This window comes from Tubulanus polymorphus, chromosome 8 (assembly GCF_964204645.1).
Source record: "Tubulanus polymorphus chromosome 8, tnTubPoly1.2, whole genome shotgun sequence".
Lineage (NCBI taxonomy): Eukaryota > Metazoa > Nemertea > Palaeonemertea > Tubulaniformes > Tubulanidae > Tubulanus > Tubulanus polymorphus.
Genome location: NC_134032.1, coordinates 12973583 through 12985593, shown reverse-complemented (window position 1 = coordinate 12985593; position 12011 = coordinate 12973583). Strand labels below are relative to the sequence as shown.

The following is a 12011-nucleotide window of genomic DNA, read 5'->3' as shown; positions in this document are numbered from 1 at the left end:
TAAGGAAGACCCCGGCGCGTACAGCAATCCCATGTAGATTACATGTGATGCAACGATCTTGTATCTTTTTCCTACGCTCTGGGCTCGGTGTACAACTCGTCAAAACCGGATATTATCAAATCTCTGCATCAGATCCCTCTGCCTCTGCCTCTGCCTTCTCTCTCTGCCTCTGCCTCTGCCTCTGCCTCTCTGCCTCTGCCTCTGCCTCTGCCTCTGCCTCTGCCTCTGCCTCTGCCTCTGCCTCTGCCTCTGCCTCTGCCTCTGCCTCTGCCTCTGCCTCTGCCTCTGCCTCTGCCTCTGCCTCTGCCTCTGCCTCTGCCTCTGCCTGACCGAGTTGAGATTTCTTGCTCGGTTATCAAGTAAAGTTTGTACCCCGGGGGCATAATTCAGTTCTAATTATAATGCAATTACCTTTTAATCATCTTTTTTCTCAAAGAGAAATTATCTCGCAATTAGAGGAGCTATTTTGGTCTCGATACGATCGCCGTCGTCATCTTAGTTTTTCTCTCGGTTTATCTTTATTGAAATGCTATATTTGATTTTAGATATCCAACTCTGAATGACTTTTTCAAATAGAAAAGATCGTAATTTGTGATTCATTCGCGTATCTCATGGCCCTTTTCGCTTTTAGATTTAGGTTTTGAAACGATAGACATTATCGATACTTGAAGTAAAATCTTATAATTCTCCGACGTTCCAAACCTCGTTCGATACGTCGGAAACAATTATCTTCATGTAGCTCTACTAGAAGTAGATGCGCAGGCATCAATCTGCAACTGGAACCACTCCTTCAGACATTTACCAGTGTCGTCTAATGTCGTGATGATGTCTTTTTGAAAGCGCGCTGCTAGAATGTCTTATATAATGTCTGGTGTTTGTGTAATTCATTTTCGATGAGAAATATCTAGGGTGAAGCGCTGAACTCATGTTGAGTGAGAACGATCAGTGTTTGAAAGTGTGCTTATGAAATATAATGATATGTTTTGGGTTTGTAGTTCATGTTGAAATGTCTCATGTGAAGTGTGGACGATAAGTTTTAAAAAGTTTGCTGATAAAATGTCAAATGTCTGGTACGTTTGTAGTTCAGTTCCAACTAGAAATGTATTCGATGAAGTACTGAACACGTGTAAAGTTTGGACGATCAGTTTAAAAATGTTCATTTCCTAGGGTTTGTAGTAAATTATATTTGCTAGTCCATTTCAATCAGAAAATGTCTCAGGAAACGAGTAGGGCTATACAGAAGAATTTGGAAGAATTGCGACGAAGCAACAGGTTGGCGCTTGCATAAACGACCTTTGATCAGTAGTCAAAATTTGGCGAATAGATTTTTGGCGGCGTGATGATATTCTGATGCTTTCCAAGAAAATGCACCACGTATATACGCTCATTTGATCGCAATTCTCTGACTACAGCGCTGCGCCAACCTTCCAGGAAGCATGCATTAAAATCCATTATGGAATTACATATTATTAACTGTCGACAACGGTTACTGTTATCGGGACTGTTTGCTAGAGCGTCGCTGCCGCTGTGCCGCTGACGTACACGCATCCGCCGATGGACCCTAGATGTTCGTGGAATCGTATTCACTTCAGAGTAAAAATGAAAAAAAACTGAATACCCGGTTTTCAGCACCGTTAATAGAATTTGTATGCTTACTGCCCAGGGTTGTATCTCAATAATCGTAGTCGGTGATCGATACTTCCATCCACGCGCCGCCGCGGCGGATCAGTACCGCGAAGATATCCGATCCGTTCGCCATCTATCGGATATACCAACCGAGTGGAGCAACCATTCGTTTATTGTTTGGCTCGCTTTACGACGCTCGGAGTTCCAGCGGCAAAATCGAAAGGTCATTGAAAGTCGTGTCTTGGAAATGAGGATATTCTTGTTCATAGTGTGTTTATTAAACAAGAAAGTCATACGCAGTTTCATCGACTTGAATAAAACTATCATAGCGTGTGCCCCGCATTAGCTCCCAAGCATGTATTCAATGGGTGGATGGCTCCGAGTGTATCCACATGTTCGGCACCTCGTATATTATGTATTGTTATCTCTCATTTTTTTTCATTTCAGAATTCAAGTAATTCAAAGGTATGTCACCTCTTTAAAGTATACATTTTCATTTCTAAATTGCGTTTAATGAGATAGCGGATCGGGCATATACGTTATGGCGCCACTATACGGTCGGCTCTATGCGTTAAACTTGAACCGGATTTTTAGGTTCCCGAGAGTCCAAATATATATCATCAAATGAGTCGTTTCCACGAGTGTTTGGTATAGTTTTCTGATAACCGATCGATTCAACTTCAAAGAAGTGCGGATAACCGAGTACACTACAGCGCACCTGGTGGCCACAGCAGCGGATCCGGGGTACCCCTTTCTAACGTCTTATATTTTCGTTGGTCCTTATTTCATGAATCGAATGTGGCCATTTCCAGCATTGTCATTATCCCACCCAGTATATGGTATTCCACACCTAGGTGTCAGTGCTGCACTCTAATTTACATAAATTCAATTTCGCGGGTACAAAACTATTTCAGTCGTTTTCAATTAATAAAGCCGCGAAATTAAGTGTTTCAACGATCTGCCTGAGAACATTTTTCTAATTGCGGACTGGTTTTCAGTTCGATCGAGTTAGTTATGTAAATTTGGTGTGTTGCCAAAACAAATACTGGTTCAAATGACTTAAAAAACACATCGTTTCGAGTTACTGTTTTTCTTTGGTTGAGATGCGATTCGCTGAGACATATTTACTTACCGGTTGGGTCAGCATACCAGATGATTTTTTTGTCAAGTTACTTATCAGTCAGTAATTAAACTCCCGAATCCAAATATGCAGTCTGCGGAATAGAGAATAATAAAATCGATTTGTTCAACTCCAACCATTGCATGGTTTTAAAAAACAGAACATTTAAAAGCATTTATTAAACATTACAAATTTACAAAACACCCCTTCTATTTACGATGATACTATTGGAGCAACTTGGAGGGGTCTCTATTATTCCGCGGTACATTAAAGAACCAATTTTTTTTTGCTTTTTCTTATATGTTTGATTTTTTACTAAATAAGAGTAGGGCCTTACTATAGGTACGTAAATCTCCTACTGCTTGTGAACCTCCCCACACCAGGCGGAAACATCTGCTGTACTGGCGTCACAAGCAAGAATCCCCGATTACCACGACAACTTAAGCGCCGTGAAGGTTTTCCATTTGTTCGTTAGAGTAGTTGACGATACGCTTAGTTTTCGAGCAACAAATCAAATCATGGTCTGATATTGGTACACAGAACTCACACCACGCGGCAGTCTGAACACCATCCCGCCGTACCAACCAGGAGCACTTTATCCCAACGCTGTTAGATTCAGAGCGGCCGCGCGATAGAGAGTGCATGCTGCTTTCTTGTTAGGATATAGTTTATGTCATATCGCAGTCCACTACACAGCCAAGTAGCCCCATCATCATCTCACCAGTATTGGAATCAATGTGCTCTACATTTTGAATTAGGATCTTATGGACGATAGAATTTAGTGGCTTCGAGACGGAGTGGACGCAATAACCGCTTCACTTGCAGATATACGCTATCAAGACTCTTCATTATTGTAGAACAGTGTAGGCCTACACTCTTAGCGCGTCGGATCGTTCTGTATCTATCTCTACGCATACCATCATATAGTTTTGGATTAGAATAGACCTTGATCGAGGGCGCGAGAAAGAGAGAACGGATTTATAATTACTATCATAACACTTGTTGTTGTAAACCGCGCTGTTCTAGAGTGCTATATTTCGCCTTTTAGTATTTGCTTACAGTATCAGTGTAGGAATGCACAATGAGTAAGGTAAGAAACGCCGAATATTTCATGCACGGACCGCATTGGATCCAGTTTGAGTTGATTAAAAAGATTTTTTTCGGAAATCCTTAGTTTTGGAGATACTTCGTGTAAACAGGGTTTTTTAGGCTAATTTTAGTTCAGCCGTTCGATCGTCCATCCTTGCTACTGTTTATGATCCATATCTTTGGCCCACACAATTATGTCGTCAATCTCTTCGGTACGGGCACATTGCGTTGACGCAATCAATTTTACATTTACGTGGATTTTAAAGTAATCAATGATAATTTAATTAACACAAGCGTCAGGCCCGATGAGGCGTCCTATATACGTATACAATTCGTGTAGCTTGCAATTTAATCGATTATTGTCGACGATTTGTGTTTATCTGAACATCTGTGCGCATTAACCACCGACACAGACGACACACGGTCGTTTCTCATCTTGAGTTGAAATGATAGAATGGACCTGCAGCCAGGGATCTTCAAGGGGCCCGTTCCAAGAGGGACATGTTTTTCTATTAAAAAGGAACTATAAATTCAAATCCTGATTTATGCCGACCCAGTCCGCAGGCCACCAAAATGAGTACTGTTGGATCCATTTTTGTTCTTTGATTAAAGTTGTATTGAACTCCAGCCAAAACCCTCCAGTCAAACTTAACCAAGAGTTCAGTGAAATGAAACAGTTTAGACATTTGGCTTGTAATACTGGGTCGGTATCCTGGGGGACCATTTGGCTACGGTGACCAAGGCGTAGTTGGTTCTGAACACAAGTCTTTTCGAACGAACGAAAGTCTTTTCCTCGGAAAGTGGCGATCTCTGTCGTCAGACCAGCCGCGACAGTGTCTCGAGTCGATCAAGACATTGACTTTCGGGGTCTCGGAATGCTACTGTGGCACTCGGAAGGTTCGCGGCTTGTGGCAGATGAGGATCTATCATTCGCTATATAGCAGTTTCCATTTTAAAAAGATTGAAAATGCACACGAATTCTGCCTAACGCATACGATCTACCGACGCGGCCATCTTTTGGGATACCGGTAATCTTATTATGCGGATAAGAAAGACAATTTCATTGCACGCGCGCCTGTGCTCTGAGTTAATTTCCAAAGATGCGAAATGCAAATTGAGTCAATTGAATTCGAGCGTAGTTGCAGATTGAGCTTATTAAAACCTCCGTACATTTTAAGCTGATAGGTCAGCGTAAAAGACTGGAATTGTTGGCTGTTGTAGACATTCGCCTTCTTTTTCACTTGAGGCTATCTTGATCTGGAACTCCATATTTCCTTTTCACTTGTTTTAGGACCTTTATCTTTGATTTGAAATACGATCCGTCTGACTGACTACGATATACACAGTCGTGTTCTGTTCGTGTTTGAAAAGTCAGATTTACATTCGTAACTGTCTTAGTTGAGCGTTACCAGCTAAATGCCGTGTAGTTTTAAACACGTTGTTTCTACTTGTTTCTTGTCTTGTAAAATGTATCTTTTAGCGCCGATATTTATGAGTATAAGCACTGCAACATCTGTGAAATGTAAGGCTGGTCCTAGAAAATTCGGGCGCAGGCCCTAGACTGTGTACTATGCCGTCGATTCGATAAATATTGATGTACTTTCGTCGAAAATACGAAGTTCCTCTGTCGATGATTAGTGGTGGCTCCGAGAATATCCACATCACAACGTTCCAGGACACATCGACGGGCTGCTCCGGGTCGGTTGGAAAGTTTTTCCTGGTTTCGCGTCGGTGCGTTGCGGTTTATTGTAAAATCCAGTCCAGTTAACTGCTGAAATCGACCTGCCGTTAAAGCTTTATCGATAAACGAATTTACGCGCAAAAACTGCGATTAAAAGGTTGTGTTTTCATTTCGGATTTTACTAAGCGTTTATCGATCGTTTCTGATATAGCCATTAGCTTGTCGAAGAAGATTTTCTTCAGGCGACTTTCTTGAATCTGTTGATGGCATGTTCGGAGTCGAATGTCTATGTCCATGCCCTAGTATAATTGCGGCGCTTTGCAAGTTACGTGTATGTACTGGCTGCAAGGTTACGGCCCTTGACACACTACGACTTTCAGAGTGTTGCCGAAAGTTCGCCAGGGGGCGTTGAATGTTGACATTTTTCAGTATGCCAGTTCGCGGTAAGATCATAGGTGAGGTCCCCGGGTTTCCTACAGTTAAAGATTAATCATTGAGAAATGGTTCTATCGGAGTTAATCGACATTTTTGTGGCTAAGTTCGTGTACATTTACGCGGTGTACTTAAAATCTAAATGGATATAAAGTTTGAGGTTGTTAAGTGATAAATGGTGATGTCAGCCGATACCTGACAACCCATATAACACACGGCCGAATGGTGCCGTGTACTGCTAATAACCGTCGATGATGTGACAAAATGATTTAATAGCTTTGTCATTGCGTGTAATGAAATAGCATCGTGTTATATCGATGCGCCATGAGGTATGATGGGGATATTCACAAAACATGGAACATGTTGGCAAATGTATTAGCGGACAAACCGGTACCGGTAAAATTCGTCTCCGAATTATGCGGAGGATCGGGAAAAATACGTGAGATGACGAGGAAACAGTTTAGACATTTGGCTTAGAGTTCGGTGTCGTGGGGAACCATTTGGCTACGTTGGCCAAGGCGTAGTCGGTTCTAAACCAGTCTTTTCATACGAACGAAATTCTGTAATTCGGAAAGTGGCTTCAGAGAAGATCAAGTTCAAATTTATTTCACGGAAAGCATGACGGGCTTTGTACAGAGATTCAAAGAAAAAAAAACAAACAAAATTTACGAGCCACGACAGTTTACAAGCCTTCAAGTCGATCAGGACATGCGCCGAAGTTGTACAATGCACGCGGTCCCAAAAATGCTAATGTTGCACTCGCGGCAATTCAGGATCCACCAGCAGAGGATCGCTATTAGTAGTTAGGAAGTTTACGTTACTCATTCTAACATCTAATTTTCAATCGATTTCCCAATGCTAATTGTTGTTGAGTAGGGATGATATGAAAGGAAATCAATGATAGTTGCTCGACAAAATCCCAGGGCAGCGTCGTCAGTCGGTACACCGATGGCCCCTGGGTGAAAGGACTGCAGGGACCTGCGTGATGCCCGGGGACAGCATGCTGTTCGGGCTATAAACGAACGGCCTGGTAGCCTCACGAGACGAACGGCCATTCATATAGACTCACATACCTTTCTTCGCCTCCTGTTGACCGAGGCACGCATGTATTTGCACATCCGTAATGGTAAATGCTCTTCCACTTGTGGATTCAGCCGCCCATTGCATCCAATACAAATACAACACCATTTCAACTAAATTGCAAACATCGTATTTAGATTGCCGCTGAAACTGCGGTATGTTGTCGCTGACGGGTTCTGGAATGTCTTCAGGTTTCAGGTGTGTACATATTTCACCAGCGTTCGCTTCAATTTGGTCACTATTTTACTTGAAGGGTATGTATACTTTATCATGGAATACCTTATAATGGAGGGAATATCTTACTAAACTTAACCATACATGTTATATACCTTTTCATGCATACAGGGTATACGGGGTAGGCCCCGGAAATTTTGGGAAAGTGCCCTTTTGTAAATATTGTTGTTATATCGAATAGAACTCCGCTTCTTCGGGTAGGGTCTGAAACACGGCCTCGGCCCCGGCCGCGGCCACACGTCTGAAACACTGTCCCGGCCCCGGTCCCGGCTGCGGCCGCACGTATGAAACACGGTCCCGGCCCCCGTCCCGGCCGCGGCCGCACACGTCTAAAACACGTCTTCTCCGGGTTTCTCCCCCATCCCCTCCAATAGACATTAAAATGCATAGTTCTGCCCTGATCATGCAGGGTTTTCTTTGTCAGACATGGCATATACCTAATCACACACCGTAGGGTAAGGTTGTCTTCCTTTTTTTCTTTTCAAATATTTTTGGTATTATATTGGCAATATATCGTGCCAACAACAATATCATTATGTCGGCGTAGCATTTTGCACGATCGACTATGTTGCGCATGAAAGCAGCTCGCCCCTTAAAAAGCATGCGTGATGGCTGCAAATCCTTTTGTATTGAGAAACTACCGGCTTAATTGTAAATATCATCGATTTTACATCTAGTTCGACATCGTCTCCACTTATCTTCAAGGTCGTTCGCTCGTATCGGCGATTGACGTCATTACAACGGATGTTCCGCCGAATCTAGGCTATAACGATCGAATCCAATTAATCGACGGCATCCTAGTCCCCACCCGAAGTGTAGCCACTCCCGTCCTCTCGTCGCGATGATTGAGCCTCTAGGAGCCGAGCTACTTCAGATAGCCGGCAACGTGTTTAGCGATAATTGAACGCCATTCGTGTTAGGTGTTTAGAGGTAACATTGCAGTTAATCCGGGTGCTGAAAAAACATTGACATACAGCCGACGGTTATATCGAACAGCAGCCGCGGGTATCAATCAGCACCGTGGAACCTACGAGCCATTATCTCAATGATAATATTCCTCGTAGTTGGAACCTATTCGCCACTGAAGTGTGAAGTGTGGACCATGAAATGTCTAACGTCTGCTGTCAAAAATACATAAAGAGGATTTATGTATTTTTGCTGCTGTTTATAGTTCATCTTCCATTAGAAATGTCTCCGATAAAGTATACTGAACACAATATGTGAAGTGTGGAAGATTAATGTGCTGATTAAATGTCTAATGTCTGGTGTTTGTAGTCCAATTTCAATTAAAAAAGTCTCGTACGATGTTCCGAAAACATGGCGTGAAGTGTGGATGATCAGTTCAGAAATTGTGCTGAATGTCAAATGACGGGTGTTCTGTGGCTCTATCAAATATTTATCAGGCGAAACCCTGAACACGCGAAGTGTGGACGATCAGCTTTTGAATGGTATTTGTGGTTCATTTTCCGTTAAAAATGTCTTTTGGCTGAGGTTCTGGGCAGGCTACACTACCTTCACAGTCCCATCCGTTAGTTTGGTTAGCCCAAAGCCCTGCTAGAAATTGCAGTTGGAAAACGCACGCAGCAAAGATATAAATCCTTTAATATTTTCGATGGTCGCAACATCCGACATTGATAAGAACGTCACGAATATTTCTGGAGAGCGCGCAATCGAGCGCAAACGTACAGAGTTGTACGTGCTAGGCAATTGAAAACCGCGCGCGTGACACAACAATGAACCCGTTCTATTAACCGCCGCGGTCTATTAATATTAGCCTCGTATATCGTCTGTATCACGTAGCGCTCAATGAATAACGCGAAATTCTCATCTAAAGTTAATTTAGAAAAAAAATATTTCCACGAAGACCCGGAGCCGGCGTATAGAGAGGATTTTCTAGTAAATTACGCGAATATCCGGTCTTTTGTAAACACGGTACCTGCAGCAGGATGAAACTGTTTTCATATTCAATTTTGCGCTCGATTTGACTTCGCCGCCCGATTTTTCTACGTCGCGTTTTTCATTAGAAAAAAAAACAACATGGCCGCAAAGCTTCCGCGCCTCTCGCGTTCAAGTTCAAGGTCATGTTCGAGTTGATTTTGCGCGCAAAGCAAATATGATATAAAAGATTACTGCAACATTTGATCGACACTCAGTCTAAAAAGCTAATAATATGGAGGAAGTAAAGTCGTAAGGTTTTTTTTGAAAGTTTGATGACAAGTTTGAGTATTGTTCAGACCTTAGACAAGTCACATGGTCGTCTCTGATAGGGGTGGCTCCGAGAATATCCAAATCATCGTGTTCATAGACTTCGAAGGTTTTGGTTTCGGTCAGGAATTTCCATCGATTGACGTTTCGTGTTATGTTTCCTAATGCAACCTGTGTCGTATTTCTAATGGGATAGTTCAATCATTCATGACGTCATTACAAGAGGATATCGCATTTCCTAATGACGTCACTCGTTGTGGCTGGCGGGGGAAATTACAAAGTGGTTGTAAATCACGGTGGCTCGGCTTGAGCCATGTCACTGAACACTGACACCGCTCCGGACAAGACGGATACCTGCTATACTCAATTAACGCGCAATCTACTATGATCTTAGATCATGCGAATATTTTCAATCAATATAAAAATTCCACACTATTAAAGAACGAAAACGTTCTGAATGTTTTTCGACGTTTTGAAGTGAGGTTTGCAGATCGAATCCTGAAATATGCAAGAAACCGAGTAACTACTAGCGAACATGGTGGATATTCGTTGAATCCTCGTCGTTTTCCGGCATTGTTGTGGTTGTTTTGGTCGGACCTTATTGAATAATTAGCAGTCGGGGATTCGACGTAAGTCTGTCAGGTTCGCTAGTAGTTACCCCTGTTTCTGATTTTAAAATAGGCATTGACCCCGTTATTTATTTGATAGGTAGATTACGTTTGATTTGTTTTGATTCGGTATCCCTTTAAAAAACCCACCACATCGTCCAGCCGGGAGCGAAACAGGAGTTACTCATGTTTCCCCGTGCTTTCATCGCTACTACAACTACTACTACTAGCGATCCTGGCGGATCGTCGATTAGAATCCTCGATTGCCACAGCAGCGTTGCCGGATCTGCACCACTTACGGGCGTGTATAACGTCATTCGATAATTTACCTCAGCCTTTTATGATAAGATTGTTGTGCAATTCACGTGTTGTTACGCACAATATCATATCGTATTTGGTATATCGAATGAGCGCTCGCCGGCGGGCGGATTCGTCGTGATTTCTAGTCGGTTCAGATGGCAATTCTAATAATCAATTTCTCCGCCCACGGCTTGATATTGATGACCACCTTTCAGCGTCTGAACCGATTTACAAACACTCTTCGATAATGTCTCCTCTTGTAACCATAGCAACGTCGAAGCGCCTGGATCGCTCGAATATCGAACTATCAAAGCCGGGTGGTGGAAAGCAGCTTTTCTGACATGACATGACCCTCGATCAACATTATGTATGCACGTTTTGACTGAGTTCGAATTGTTTTCGTCGCTCAAGTAGATGCCATCATTAGCACGTCAAGTGTACCGGCTCGTGTCCGTATTTTAAATGCATTACGCGCCGTACTCGATGTTGAAGATTACGTATTCAGCTTCTGCTCTACTTGACACGTCACTGCTTTATGAGCTCCTACATCTCTGCCCTAGATCTGGCTAGTTGAACTTCACCGTAATTGAAATAGCAACGAAGTATCGCCGGTTCATTTGCCATCGAAAATGTCTCATACAGTGAAGTCATGTTTGCAGTGAAACTAAGAGTGTTTGAAAATCTCCACACTATTAGCCTTGGTTACAGTTTGTTACATACTTAAGACTGAGTTCATCGTAGATTATCAAAATCAGTGGTATTTAAACTAGAAAGTTACGCAGTATCATCGATTCAATGTCTACAGAACTACCCATAGCGTTAATCCAATAAGGGTGGCTCCGATTATATATAAATCCTGGCATTTAGAATCGTCCCTTTCTCGAGTGGGTGTCCCCGGATGGGCTTGGTCTTGGCGTCGGTTAGAATTTTCACGAGCCCTTGGAACTATCTGGCACCTGTGTTCGTCAAAAAGAAAATATCAGGTATAGCTGCAACGTAGCGATAACGGGTTTTCTGCATAAAAGTCGATCAGATTGAAATTATTAAAGCAAAGTAGTCGTAACTGGTTTTCTGCCGAAGAGTTCGTCGGAATGAGAGTATTAAATATAGCTGCAACGATCTGCACATAAGAACTCGTCAGACTGAAAATATTAATTAAGATCGGCGGGATAAAGATCGTGACTGTCGGTCTAAGTGGGCGCAAACACTCGTCCAGAGTAAAGTATGTCTTAATGATGACGATTTCTATTGGCCCGCGTTCGATTTGTATATTCCATCATCGCGATCGCTCAGGGAATTCCGCTGCGCGGGTGCAACTTGTCGAGACGATGACCGGTGTCAAATACGCTCGCAAAACGCCTCGTCAATTCCGATGTGACCGATAATCTTCGTCGACAGACGACAGCGATCTCTCGTTATATTTTTTTCCGCCTTTTTCCCGGTACGGAACTCGAATACAGATCATCAATTCGACGTTGCGCTCGCAAACCATCACTCACGCGGCGCGCTCTCTTGTGCCGTTGACGTCATCGGAAATCCTATCGATTCTAGGAAAGATACGTATTTCGTTAGAAATCGAAGTTGTTGCGCCGAACACACTTAAATCTGTCTTTTGTGAACACCTCTCTATCAATTA

General features: G+C 42.8%; 1 protein-coding gene across 6 annotated transcripts in view; it reads left to right on the top strand.

Moving 5' to 3' along the window:
* LOC141909509 (neo-calmodulin-like) overlaps positions 1–12011 on the top strand; it is a 44506-nt gene that overhangs the window by 13718 nt on the left and 18777 nt on the right. For 4 of the 6 annotated variants that reach the window (XM_074799924.1, XM_074799925.1, XM_074799923.1 and 1 more), the window contains one exon: positions 2074–2091. The exons of 1 other annotated variant lie outside the window; for it this stretch is intronic. In XM_074799924.1, the coding sequence (XP_074656025.1) occupies positions 2074–2091 (18 nt within the window). Of the gene's footprint in view, positions 1–2073; positions 2092–3376; positions 3837–12011 lie in introns of those variants that run through there. One more of the 6 variants, XM_074799929.1, reaches the window with a different exon arrangement.